The 14,995-nt window shown below is 33.2% G+C and overlaps 1 protein-coding gene across 1 annotated transcript; it reads right to left on the reverse strand.

Moving 5' to 3' along the window:
• Nucleotides 1-2,771: 2,771 nt before the first annotated feature.
• LOC145073933 (beta-glucosidase 18-like) lies at nucleotides 2,772-14,157 on the reverse strand. Its single transcript, XM_079020402.1, has 11 exons — nucleotides 13,971-14,157; nucleotides 13,828-13,894; nucleotides 13,680-13,738; nucleotides 13,433-13,583; nucleotides 12,963-13,050; nucleotides 12,626-12,878; nucleotides 9,932-10,047; nucleotides 3,716-3,968; nucleotides 3,526-3,628; nucleotides 3,342-3,450; nucleotides 2,772-3,218 (listed from the first exon to the last, which is right to left on the reverse strand). Exons 1-11 carry the CDS (start codon nucleotides 14,154-14,156, stop codon nucleotides 3,017-3,019), a joined length of 1,587 nt encoding a protein of 528 aa, XP_078876528.1. The 5' UTR covers nucleotide 14,157; the 3' UTR covers nucleotides 2,772-3,016.
• Nucleotides 14,158-14,995: the final 838 nt, after the last annotated feature.

The raw sequence follows: 14,995 nt of genomic DNA on the forward strand, positions 1-14,995 counted from the left end.
AAATAAATAAAATAAAATAACCCAATGAAATGAAAGTAAGACGCATGACAAACTTACAAGCTAAATATGAAAGATACAAATTAGATGTGGTCAACACACTAATACAAGGTAAAGTGTGAGGACACAAACTTAACAAATACCGACCAATCTTACTCTTTGATGGTGGAATCTATAAAGGGGATTAAAAAGAAGCAAAATTAATAGATGAAAAAGCTATAGATTCCAAGTAAGGATGTGCTTCGGGCCGGAAACGATCCGAACCGTCTCGAATTGGAAGAAAAGTGGGAACCGGAATCCGGACCGATTATACTAATATGACGCCGGTTCGGCTCGGGTAATACGGGTTTCGGTTCGGTTATTAACTCGAAAGGACCGAAATAACCCAAATAAACATTTACACTATGTTTTTGAACCGAATAACTCAAATAAACCAAAATGACCCGAATAACCCAAATAAACCGAAATGGCTCGAATAACCTAAATAAGGAAATTCTATATTTAGTTCAAGAAAAAAAATATTAATTTAACATATTTTTTCTTAAACTAAATATAGAATTTCCTTATTTGGGTTATTCGGGTCATTTCAGTTTATTCGAGTTATTCAGTTCAAGTGATTATTCACTTTCCGGGTCGGTCTTTTTGGCCCGATTAAACCTTTTCCGGGTAACCCGGACCAAATAACCCGAAACCTGAATTGGGCAAAAATAGATACCCTTGAAGCATTCCAACTCACAATTGGAAACACGAAGGAATCACCACGACTGAGAACACATTAACGGACATCCCAAGCCACATCTACTAAGTTAATGTGAACTACTCATATCGACCCTGTAGTTGATTGGCAAATCATCTGGTGCCCCTCCTTGAGTGCAAATAACAATTCATGCGTCGAACTATTAGCTCTCCGAAATCGAATCTTGACCTTGGCAACCCAACCATTTCGAAACTCACACATTGGTACACCTGAAGAAATATAAACCATAATCAGATTCCTATCTACCGGCCACCTGCCGTGAAGTCACTCGTTTTCTCCTGAGAATGTGCGACATGCATCATCTCGCATTTGTATACTGTCTTGACTGCCACATGACTCCCGTCTCATATAATCACACCGCAAATACTCATAACCCAAATTTATGTTCCACATCAGGGTGAGGATCCTTCCCTACATAATACCCAGTTCTTCCCCACTTAGGGTTTGAACCATCACCGATTGACATGCCAAACAGACCACACTACAGACTGGCTCGCTTGATGTACCATTTCCGACTCATGGAATGTACTACACAACATTCGATGATCTTCCAAACAGTGACCACATAACTCTAAGTATCTCGTATCTCAGTTGAAAACCTTGGAATCCTCCCAATGTGACTGCCAATAGTCATCCCGAAATCCCATATAGATACACCGTCGGATATCCCAAACTTTGAAGTTGGGCTAAATTGGTATATGAATTTAGACTTAAGATCATCCATGCCATGCTTAATGAAGCCCGTAATTATTTGACCAATTTATTTGCCATATCCTTAAAGGTAATTGGGAAAACTCTAAAATGATTAAACCTTTGTTACCCACGATATATTAAAGCAATCAACAATCTCTATTACTTATTCGATATGATTGTGAGTGTCCTCATGGTCTTTTCCGATAAAATGTGTCACTTTGAGCAATTGTAAAAAATGGCCTTTGAGCTCAAAGTCGCTAGTGGTCGAAATTGCTGATCGAAATAGACCTGCACTGGTGTCCTCTCTGGCACAGTTTACTTATTCTTCCAATGTTATATTCATGTTGTCTATCATGATTACTTCAGTGTCCCTTTCTTCTTCTTTACTCGATTTTTCTTTTTGGCTTTTATTCTTTTTGTAAAATTCATGCCCGGGTTCCAGAAAAAGTGATATTAATTTCTGATGTAGATTCTAAGGTCAGTAACTATTGAAACAAAACAAAAAACAAATGTACAAGAGAATAAAAAAGGAAAATAAAATAAAAGTGACACTCGTTGCCACTGATAAGGCAACCAAAGTCGATATATCTAATGCTTTTACATAAGTTAGGAGGAAGGTATATCCTACATTCCTTGAATATTTATTTGAATAGAAATATTCCATCAAATCAATCCAAAAGGTTTTCATCGCCTTTAAATACAACGTAGAAGACATCAAACATGTTACATACTATCTTTATCATTAGTGTGTATTTTTGAGATCCGGAATAAGAATATAGTTAACTAGTTTGTTTAAAGTATTACGGATATCAAGATCAAATCTATTTTCCAATCGCGACTTCCTTAATGATCAATTTATTAAACCAATAAGAATATTAAACTAAATATACTACCACTTTTTTATGAAAGGAAAGTAGTTGTTCTATACCATATATCTTCATCCCTACGGGAGTGAGAGTGTACTAACGAAATACACTCATGGACTGATGGTGGGATATTTGATAACCCATTCGGGTATATATGCTTACAACGAAGAAACAGGAGCTAAAACATTATGCTCACTAGTGTTCATCTCATGGTACCCGTTACAACACTTAAGGGTTCTACAATTCCCAATATTGATCCTGAATCTTCCATAATCTATTGTTAACTTTGTTTTAGACTAAATGATATTCTAGAATCTATAGACACATAATACAGAATAAAAAACAATACCAAAATTTTCACCAACAAACAATAGTCCACTTTTTATGATGAGGACCAATACAATTAGATGAAAAAATCTAACTAAATTAAAAATTTAAGGAACAAAACAACATAAATATAACATGAACATTTCCCTCGTATATATTTCATTATTAACTTACTCAACAACAACAACAACAACAACAACAACAACAACAAAAAATAGAAATCTTATAAGAAAATGGGTAAACATAGAAGTGCTAATTAGACAATCTTACTGCATAATAGTGATATTGCTTTCATCTTACTTTTAACATATTAAAGCTGATTAATACATTCATTTATTAATGTATTATCAACCCTAACATATTTGCATCAAATATTTTATATATACGATTTAATATTGACAAGATCAGTAGTGTTTTTCTTTAAAAAACTCTTATACCATCTTGCAGAAAGCTTTGGTGTTCGTGTTTGTGTTTCACGGTCAACATAATATAACCCGAACTTTACATTGTAACCGCTCATCCATTCATAGTTATCCATTAAGGACCATACAAAATATCCGCGTACATCTGCTCCTTCTCTATAATTTAAAACACCAAACATGTCATTTATTCAATAATGATGGTACACTATGAAATTTGAATATAAATGGGCTACTTTCTAAATATACAAATCTAGAGTACGAAAAGATTGTAGAGCAGACCTTATTGATTTCGCTAAAAATTCAAGGTATTCTAAATGGAATTTAACTCGTTTCACATCATTTAAAATTACATTCACTCGTTTCTCTTGCAGATCGGGTGAAGAATAACCTGAAAAAAAAATATTTGCATGGCTAATAGAATATTCATAACTACTTGAATTTATACCTAAAACACAACCCTTACCATTTTCTGTAATAAACATAGGTTTATTTTTGTAGCGAAACTTGATTTGATTAACAATCTCCTCCATCCCTTGAGGAAAAACATATGTATCTTCTACCCCAGTCTGTTTGGCAAACAGAGGTAAAGATCTTTAATCTCAAATAAAATTAAATATTAAAATAAATATTAAAAATCACCATTTCCTACATACAGGTTCACCGATCAACACACCATCGCGCTCTGCCACAGTGTCAAAGAAACCTTGGATTGGACGATTTGCAATTGGAGAGCATGTAGAGTTTGTACAATCTTTAGTATATATAGCCGAGTAATGGTTTATACCAATAAAATCAAGACTATTATTCACAATGTTCTTTTCTTTGATGGAGAAACTTGGTAAATCACTTCCAAGGTACTTAACCATTTCTACGGGATACTCTCCATATATCAAGGGATCAAGTACCCTGTTTAATGGTAAGAAGTTAAACTATATATATATATATATATATATATATATATATATATATATATATATATATATATATATATATATATATATATATATATAGAGAGAGAGAGAGAGAGAGAGAGAAGTAAGTTCAAATAAAAACAGTAAATAGTATGAGAACGTAAAAACACTATGTTTATGTTATTATTCTGTAATAAATGTTTTATATGTGTATTGTTGAACTAATTCTACTATGAATACTAATATTTGATTATTCATATATTCATTACAATGTTATAATTCTATTATAAATTTATGTATATGGATTTTTACAGAAAATTTTAAATTTAGTTTTAACATGTGGCTATTCATTTATTCATTGCTGAATAATCACATAAAGTTGTGGATACAAAATTCATTGCAGAATAATAACATAAAAATAGTGTTTTTACTTTCTCACATTATTTACTTTTTTCATTTGAACTATATATATATATATATATATATATATATATATATATATATATATATATATATATATATATATATATGTTTGTGTGTGTGTGTGTGCGGGTGGGCGGATGGGCATGTATGTTTGAGTTATTTTGAGAACTGTTGGAATCCTAAGTCACGTAGGACCTTGGAGACCAAGCAATCAATAAATATGGCAAGTTAGTCATGTTTCCTAATTGTAATCTTATTCTACAAGTTGGTAATTTAGGAGTATATATATGTATAGATACCGAGATATGGTTTGTACATAAAAACACAATATAGGTTTTGAGCAATTTTCCTATTAATCAAAGAGATATTTTGATTATTTGTGTTTTCTAACTTGAATTGGTATCAGAGCTTGACGAAGAAGCTGTGAGATCAAATTCTTTACCTGTTGACAAGCGAGTTCAACATGACTGATGCAGGGGGTGAGGGAGGATCAGCTCCGGTGACTGTGAAGGAAACTGGATCAACTTCAGTTCAATGTCCCATGTTGAATTCCACGAATTACACGGTCTGGTCACTAAGAATGAAGGTAGTCTTAAGAATTCATAAGGCTTGGAGTGTGATTGACCTTGGAACAAAAGAGAATGAAGAAAAAAATTACCTGGCAATTGGATTGTTGTACCAAGCGATACCGGAATCCTTGATTATGTAGTTGGGAGATGTCGATTTAGCAAATGCCCTCTGGAACTCGATTAAAGCGAGGCACGTTGGAGCCGACCGGGTGAAAGAAGCCAGACTTCAAACCCTAAATTCCGACTTTGACAGATTAATAATGGCAGAGAAAGAATCAATCGAATCCTTCACCGGGAAATTATCGGAAATTGCCTCTCAATCGGCATCACTAGGTGAAACCATCGAAGAATCAAAGATGGTGAAGAAGCTACTAAAATCCACACTGAGGAAGTTGCTTCATATTGTCGCATCACTTGAGCATGTTCTCGATTTGAAGACAGTCGGATTTGAGGACATCATCGGACGACTGAAAGCATACGAGGAGAGGGTGAAGGAGGCGGATGATAGCAGTGATGGTTCAAAGGCTCTGTTCGTCGACGGTGGGAATCGTAACTGGAGAAGAAAAGGGAAAGCAGTAGATAATCATGGAACTGGTGCGACTGGGAACAAAACACATGGGTGTAACATGTCAAGTGGATCCGGATCCGGATCCTGTGGGTCTAAGATGTCAAGTGAATCCGGGTCTAACGCAAAACAGGCCCAAAGAAAATCAAATAATGGTCGATCCAATAGTAGGCCCAATTCCAATTCTGATCCAAATAGTAAACCGAAAAAGGACCGATCCAAAATTATTTGTTACCGGTGCGATAAATCGGGCCACTTCGCGTCTCAATGTCTGGACCGAATCAGAAAATTACAAGAAAGTAATTTTGTTGAATATGACGATACCGACGAGGCCGTATTTTTACACGAGACCGTGTTTTTGAATGAAGAAAAGGTGATACCGTCTCGATACGACTCACAAAAAAACGATGTGTGGTATTTGGATAATGGGGCGAGCAATCACATGACGGGGAACCGGTCATTTTTCTCCGAACTTGACGAAGGCATAACCGGGAGGGTTAAATTTGGAGATAATTTGAGTGTAAAAATCAAAGGAAAAGGTGCTATACTTTTCCAAGGCAAGAAAGGTCAACAAAGGCTGATGACGGAGATTTACTACATACCGGATCTCAAGAACAACATTATAAGTCTCGGACAAGAAACTGAAGCCGGGTGTGATATTCGAATGAAAGACAACTATTTAACCATGCACGATGCCGATAATTGCTTATTAATGAAAGTACAAAGAACTTCAAACCGTCTTTATAAAATAAAATTACAGATTGTAGTTCCTATTTGCCTTCATTCAAGACTAAGTGAAGATGCGTGGCGATGGCATGCAAGACTTGGGAACATCAATTTCGAGTCAATGAAAAAGATGTCTAAAAAGGGTTTAGTCAAAGGGTTACCGAAATTAGATGATGAGAATCAATTATGTGAATCGTGCTTAGTCGGCAAGCAAACAAGAAAGTCCTTCCCAACCATGACGACATACAAAGCGAAACAACCATTGGAGCTTGTTCACGGTGATTTATGCGGTCCGATCACGCCGGCAACCAAGGGTCAAAATAGGTACATTTTTACACTAATTGATGATTTTTCACGATTTATGTGGATTTATCTCATAAAAGAAAAGAGTGAGGCGTTTACACACTTCAAAAAATTCAAAGCTTTGGTGGAAAATGAAATTGGAAAGCCTTTGAAAGTGTTTAGAAGTAATCGAGGAGGTGAGTTTACCTCTCTCGAGTTTAATTCTTTTTGTGAGCAAAACGGAGTTAAACGCCATCTCACCGCCCCATACTCTCTACAACAAAATGGAATTGTGGAACGAAGAAACCGAACTCTTATGGACATGACACGAAGTATAATGAAGGCAATGCATGTTCCAAAATACTTATGGGGAGAAGCGGTAAATCACTCAACAAATCTAATCAATCGAGTTTACACAAGAGTCCTTGGTGAAACAACTCCATACGAAAAGTTGTATAAAAGAAAACCGAATTTAGAAAATGTTCGTATATTTGGGTGTTTAGCACATGCAAAAGTTGAACCGGTTAATCAAAAGAAGTTGGATGCAAGATCAAGACCACTAGTATATGTTGGTTTCGAACCGGGTACGAAAGCTTACCGGTTATTTAACCCGGTAACACAAAAAATAATAGTGAGTCGAGATGTTATTTTTGATGAAACCAAAGGGTGGGATTGGATTAAAGAAGCAGGAACCAACAATGAAGAACCGGGCTCATTCGTAATACCATGGGACTATCCAAAAGACTATGCGAGCACCAACCAAGGAAACGATGTAAATAATGATCCAATTCAATCAGATCATGAGATTGGAGATGAAGGGGAAGTACAAGATAATCAACAACCAAGTCCGGTAAATAATAATGTTCAACAAGGAGCTACAAGTCAAAGACCCTCGAGAGCAAGAGTACCTCCAAGACGATTTCAAGATTAAGAGCTTGATCTTAACAATCTCGAAGAACTCCTTCTAACAACCAATGACGAGCCGGTATCGGTTGAAGAAGCGAAGAAAGAACCAGAATGGGTCAAGGCCATGGATGTGGAAATCAAGTCGATAAACAAAAATAATACTTGGACTCTTGTGAACAAACCTATGGGGGTGAAGCCAATTGGACTCAGGTGGGTGTTCAAATTAAAGAAAAATGCAGATGGCACCATTAATAAATACAAGGCAAGGTTGGTTGCTAAAGGTTATGTGCAACAACCCGGTATTGATTTTAAGTGTTTGCCCCGGTAGCTCGAATTGAAACCATTCAGTTTCTTATAGCCTTAGCAGCTACTCATGGGTGGGAGCTTCACCACTTAGATGTAAAAACAACATTCTTACATGGAGAATTAAAAGAAGCTGTTTATGTGTCACAACCGGAAGGCTATATAAAGAAAGGCAACGAGCATAAAGTATATCGCCTTACAAAAGCATTATATGGTCTAAGACAAGCACCTCGAGCATGGAACACGAAGCTTGATGGGATTTTGAAGAATATGAAATTTCAAAAGTGCATGAAAGAACCATCGGTGTACCGGAAATGTGAAGGATCTAACTTGCTAATTTTAGCAATTTATGTTGCTGACTTATTTGTCACAGGTACAAATTTAAGCATGATCAAGAGGTTCAAATTAGAGATGTCCAAGAACTTTGAGATGTCGGATCTTGGAAGATCAACTTATTACCTTGGCATTGAAGTTAAGCAAGAAGAATCGGGGATTACTATAAACCAAGAAGCATATGCTCAACGCATTTTAAAAGAAGTCGGTTTACATGATTGCAATCCAACCCACATACCGATGGAACCGGGAAATAAATTGTCGAAGGCCGAAGATGAACCCGAAATCGACCCAACACAATATCGAAAAGTGGTAGGATGTCTTAGATACCTCTTGCAAACAAGACCCGATATGGCATATGCGGTTGGAGTTGTTAGCCGATATATGCAAAGTCCAAGAGAATCACATGGTGGTGCAATCAAACACATTCTAAGGTACTTACGAGGAACAACGGGATACGGAATTAAGTACGAGAGAATGGGACAAAAGCGGCTTATTGGTTATAGTGATAGTAGTCACAATGTTGACCCAGATGACGGAAGAAGCACAACCGATCACATTTTCTACTATGGGTCATCACCAATTACATGGTGTTCACAGAAGCAAGATATTGTTGCTTTATCATCTTGCGAGGCGGAGTTCATGGCAGCCACAACGAGTGCATGTCAAGCAATATGACTTCAAGATTTGCTTGGGGAAATCATGAACAAAGCACAAGAGAAAGTTATTCTTAGAGTTGATAACAAGTCGGCAATCGAACTAACTAAGAATCCTTTTTTTCATGGAAGGAGTAAACACATTCACACGAGGTTTCACTTCATTCGTAATTGTGTCGAAAGGGAACAAGTGGAGGTGGAATACATTCCCGATGATGAACAAAGGGCAGATATTCTTACGAAACCATTAGCTCAAACCAAGTTCAACGAAATGAGGAGCTTGATCGGGGTTGAAGAATTCTCTAGAAGGACTTAGAGATTCGGGGGTGATTGTTGGAATCCTAAGTCACGTAGGACCTTGGAGACCAAGCAATCAATAAATATGGCATGTTGGTCATGTTTCCTAATTGTAATCTTATTCTACAAGTTGGTAGTTTAGGAGTATATATATGTATAGATACCGAGATATGGTTTGTACATAAAAACACAATATAGGTTTTGAGTAATTTTCCTATTAATCAAAGAGATATTTTGATTATTTGTGTTTTCTAACTTGAATGTATTTACCAGAGAACATAAAAAGTACTTTTCTAAGGAAAATTTCAATCAACACCACAAGCATCTAAAGCTTCTAGATAATTCGTTTGGGAAAGTAAAATAAAATTCAAAAAACATCGTAAAATATAAATGTATTTAATTATACATATATACATATTCAAATATGCACATATACACATCAAAAAAATATAGATTTGTTTTTTTCAAATCTTATGTCGGTAAGCAGCTTGATGAAGTCCGTATGGCCTTTGGATGATATTTGTTTTTTTTTTTCAAAATAATCTCTCTCTCTCATTCATATATATATATATATATATATATATATATATATATATATATATATATATATATATATATATATATATATATATATATATATATATAGGAATGAGTTCTATGGAAAACAAATAACTAGGGCAACATCTACTGGAACCAATAATCAAATGACACGTGTCCATTTCTTTCTTCACAAGTAATGTATTGTGGAAGTTATTATGGAAGTGGTGTGTTGTCATGTTTTCATTGGTTCAAATATGTGTTGCCCTAATCATTCATTTTCCATATAACTCTTATATATATATATATATATATATATATATATATATATTGGATAAATATGTTTAAGAATAATATGTACCAGCCAATTTGGAAAGCGAACGCTCTTTTAACGGCCTCAATATCAAGCTCACTGTTTGTTAATGGTATGAACGTGGGACAATTTACAACAATCCCGACTAATCCAGCTTGTTTAGCCTGCACAACAATTGCAATATATATATATATATATATATATATATATATATATATATATATATATATATATATGAGGGGTTGTGAGAAAATATAAATAATTTTTAAAAACTCGAAAACAAGCAAAACTTATGAGATTGTACCACCTCAACCTTATATTTTGGACAAGAATTCATCCAAACATTAAACTATACGATGATAATCGATGATACATAAGAAATTGTTTCATATTAGCAAAGCATGCTTTTTAATATTTTTATTATGAAAACTTGAATTTAAAAGTGGTTAAAGATGTGAAAAAAAGTTAAACGGTTGTTAAACCCATTTATTGCTAATAAAATTATTTTTCGAATGTACTTGTGTTTAATTTTTATAAGATAAAATATATTTTCATATTTTTGAAAAATATTTATATTTTCACATTAACCTATATATATATATATATATATATATATATATATATATATATATATATATATATATATATATATATATATATAGAGAGAGAGAGAGAGAGAGAGAGAGAGAGAGAAAAGAAAGAAAGAGACAGATCTATTTGAAACATAGATAAAAATAAAAGTAGTTTAGCGGTTGATTAAATTGTCATTTAAAAAAAAATGCAAATTATAAACAACAAGGATTAAAACAATAATTATTAAAATCAAATATTACATGGACAGAAACTATAATTAGACTATTTATTGATAATTAAAAGGTTAATAAAATAAATGGTAGAATTTCGTATGGCTTCGTTAAATTAAATGTTAAAATATTATATTTGTTCAATCTAATATTTACCATTTTTAATCTTTTAAAATATTAGGTTTACCCAAATGTGTTTTCTTAACAGTTTTTAATAATTTATAATTCTTTTTACATTTTTAAATCGTTAAAATTGAAAAGAAATTACTAAATGGACCTATTGCCATTGCCTTCTAAACCGCAGGATATATTCACGCTCAAAAGATTTTTACTTCTCGCCGGTGTTAACCTACCGCTAACCTTCTTCTAGCAATCAAATTTAAGCAACATGTATTTATAAGTTGTCGGTCTTTCTACTTGCTCTCTTTTCATCTTTGTTTATGACGTGGATGAATTTCACCACGTGGATGTGATTAAAGTTATGTTTGCACTTGATCTTACACTTTTCCATGTGCATTTGATTTGATTTTTAACGATATCTTTTACATAGATGCATTCATTTTGGCAACGTAAGCAACATATGCATCTGGAATCTTAAATGATTGAAGCCACTCTATTAATGTATCTTGAATGCTAGGATCGTAGTCTCTTAGAATATTGATCTTAAACAACTAGAATCTTGAATCCTAAAACCTAATTCCTTTCATGAGTTCATTAACTGATTCCATCATTTGTATGCATGAATCCAATTTGTATTTGCCATTGGAATCAAGATTCGGTTGTTTGTTCTTATGGTCTTGGCGAATAGGTTCGAATTCAAAATGATTATCATCAATGAGTCAAACTTTCTGACTCTTTTTTCTTGAGAATTCCAATATCTTGAGGGATAATTGACAAAAAATCATTGCTGAAATCATATGATTCCAAATGGGAATCAAGAAAGTCAGATTTAATGTTCTTGAAAAAATAGAACTCTATAATAGATTCTTTAGGGTTTTCTATAGAGCTGATGGAATCTGGATTGGGAGAGGGCAAGAAAGAGCATGACAACATGTTAACACACCGGCTATTGAGAACGGCATGAGGTAAATTATTTTGATTGTATGCCATTTATAAGGTAAGGGCAAATTGATTCTTTAGTTTTTGTTTTCAATTTTAATGATTAAACAATTATAAAAAAAAGGATTATAAACTAGTAAAGGGCAACTATGATATTTTAAAAAATTAAAAAAAATAAATAAGATCAGATCAAACAAATATGACATTTTGACACCTAGTAAGGGTATACGCTAGCTAAATATGAGGTGAAACTAAACATTTTCCTTTGTATTTGACTCATTTCATTCGTATATAAGTAATTTGAATATTTCATTAAAGTCATCTTGTATTTTCTAAATTATCGAAAGATGTTTAATATAATATCAATTAACTTTGATTATTTAAAAAGTATGTATTATCGGGATGTGAAAGGTGTAAATTGTTAGCAAATTTGATTTTGTTTTCTAAAATTCAGTGACGAATTATCGAAATTTGAATTTACTTTGATGACATTTTCTAATGGTATAAATTGTTAACAACTATATACAAATTGGTGTTATCTTTCTAAATTTATATATAAAAATTATAAAGATAAGACTAAAATTTATAAATAGAAAAGATGTACTTATAGATTATAACACATTGAACAAGTTAAAGTAGTTGTCTGGAATTCCCGCAAGTGTTACCACACACTCCAAATTGACTTGATGAATGAGGAGGAATCCATTCTCCGGAACAAGTTAAAGGGCTATTGTTGGAAATATAAATGGGCAATTATATCTTAAATATTCTTAAGTTTTGGTGACCTGACACCCATTTGTAAAAAAATAAATGCAAACTCATATTTACAAAGTGAATGGACGCCGAATATTTGTAAAAAAAAATCATGATAAATAATTACCTTGTACTTTTGACGATATAGATTTGCTGCTTTGCCATGGGCCAATACCAGGTTATGCATAACAATGAGAGGCTCAACGTCAGAGTTTCCGGTACGACAGTTACCAAAAAACTCTGAGCAACGAGAAGGTGGATAAATCCCCCACCTATAAGCTAAATCTGTGAACAGGTTTGGTTCATTTATTGTAGTCCAATACTTTACTCGGTCTCCAAAATATTTGAAACAAATATCTGCCAAATGTACAAAGTCTTCCCTGCCACCATATTACGTTAGATAGAGAACAAAAAAAGTAGAAAAACAATCGATACAAAGATGAGTTGACAATTTTTAGACTTACTGCATTTCAGGATTTAGCCAAGATCCATATCTATCTTCAAGTTCTTGCGGAAAATCATAATGATGAATCGTCACAAACGGCTCGATTCCTATAGTATTGTGGTCAAATCTCATTCACAAAATATATACAAATTTTTGCGTAAAACTAAAAACACATCAGAACTCATACATGTATCTACAATTTGAGACCAAATCAAATTAATTATTTGTTAGTGTATCTAAGTGTATCTAAAATTGGCATGACACGATCCTATTTATTTCTATAGATGTTGAAGTCTTTCCTTTCTCATAAGGGCTTATTTGGATGGAATCTTGGACTCCACATATATCATGCATGGTATTGATGTGACATGGTTATATATGTCTCTCTATATATATGTTAAGTCTCTCATCTCTCCATAAAGCTTTTTTTGAGAGATAATCTTGGATTTCACATATATATTATATTATTTCACTTTTAACTAATAGCACCTTTGAGAATTAGATTGTCTATGATCTTGTCATAGAACATGATCCCTGCCGTATTAACTTCACCAAACCTTCCTCTTGGAAGAATTCTAGCCCATGAAATCGAAAATCGGTATGCTTTTAGGCCAAGGGAATGCATTATCTCAATATCTTTCTGTTTTAAGGAAACATTAATAAAGAATCATATTCGAAATAAACAAATTGTTTTGATATCAAAAGTCATTAGACATATTAAAAAGAGTAATTATACCAAAAATAGATGATAATGACAATCTGCAATATCTCCATTCTCTTCGTTTTCTCCACAACCTGATAAAAATGGCAATGGATTAATCATTAGATGTTTAAAAATAATTCATCATATAAACTATAGCAATCAAATAATCGATGATATTAACCAATAGAATGACAAAATACATCCCAGTTGCTTAAGGATTTCATATCCTCAAGATAAGCTCCTTCAACCTGCATGCATTCATACGTTGAGTTATAAAGAGCTATGATCATGAGAAAAAAGGAAGAGAATGAGGAAATTATTAACTTGATAGGCGGAACTGCCTGCACCGAAAATAAACCCTGGTGGGAAATCTGATCTTTTGACATGGTGACCTTTTTCTTCCAATCGAAATCCTATATCACCATTGTTGGAGGCTTCAAGAACCACATTGCATACAAAGATGAGATACCAGAAGTGAAAAATGGTCGGTGACTTTGGTTTTAACTTCATCTTGCAAATAAGGGGGTGTGGAATTCACTATCTTACATTTTTATTTATAACCAGTTATATATTCATTTAAGAATAATAAAAATATTAAAAACGTGAGAACAAATCTCTATAATATAATCAACTTGATTTAAGTACTACAAACGTTTCTACGTATATGAATTAAAGGACAAGTTAGTAAATGTCTTTTAGTTAAGTTATAACAAATTAAACATTTGATGACCACGTTTTTTCATAATTTTTCATACTAAAATAACACGTTGATTCTATTTTTTTCATCATTTAAAAATTAAAACATCATTATTTTCATGATTTTTCCACCTAAAATTAGGACTTTAAACACATGTTTCTTTCTTTTCATATTTTTCATAATTTGAATATTAAAAACGTTGAAAAAAGTATAATTTCTTTGAAAAATTAATTCAAGAAAATCATTAGATATTCGTTTTTAGGTAGAATATAAAAAGGAATGATGTAAGAAAGCTTTTGATTCTTCCTTTAACAATTAACGATCACTGGATTTGTTCAAACACAATAATATTTAAGGTCCTAGTGCTTTGACAAAGATTCCCTAAATTATCCTTCTTTACTAAGACCTTTTAGGTATACCAATATTTTTTTTAGATTTTTTAACACATGAGTAACTTTTAGAGGTGTGCAATAAACCGTACAAACCGTATAAACCGTTCAAACCGCACCGTACCATAGAACACAGTTTAAATTTTCATGGTGTGGTCTGCGGTTTACGATTTTCTAAAACCGCAATTTGCGGTGCGGTTTGCGGTTTTGATTTACAAAACCGCGATCCAAATCGCACACCATATATATATATATATATATAT

This window comes from Lactuca serriola, chromosome 9 (assembly GCF_051521515.1).
Source record: "Lactuca serriola cultivar US96UC23 chromosome 9, Lser_US96UC23_V15, whole genome shotgun sequence".
Lineage (NCBI taxonomy): Eukaryota > Viridiplantae > Streptophyta > Magnoliopsida > Asterales > Asteraceae > Lactuca > Lactuca serriola.

What these genes read in the sequence shown, in the direction of transcription:
- LOC145073933 (XM_079020402.1), bottom strand. Translation starts at nt 14,156, where the DNA reads ATGAAGTTAAAACCAAAGTCACCGACCATTTTTCACTTCTGGTATCTC. An exon ending in CAGGCAGTTCCGCCTATCAA is followed by an intron (nt 13,895 to 13,970) that starts GTTAATAATTTC and finishes GAATGCATGCAG; the next exon opens with GTTGAAGGAGCTTATCTTGA. An exon ending in TTTTTAGCGAAATCAATAAG is followed by an intron (nt 3,219 to 3,341) that starts GTCTGCTCTACA and finishes TTTAAATTATAG; the next exon opens with AGAAGGAGCAGATGTACGCG.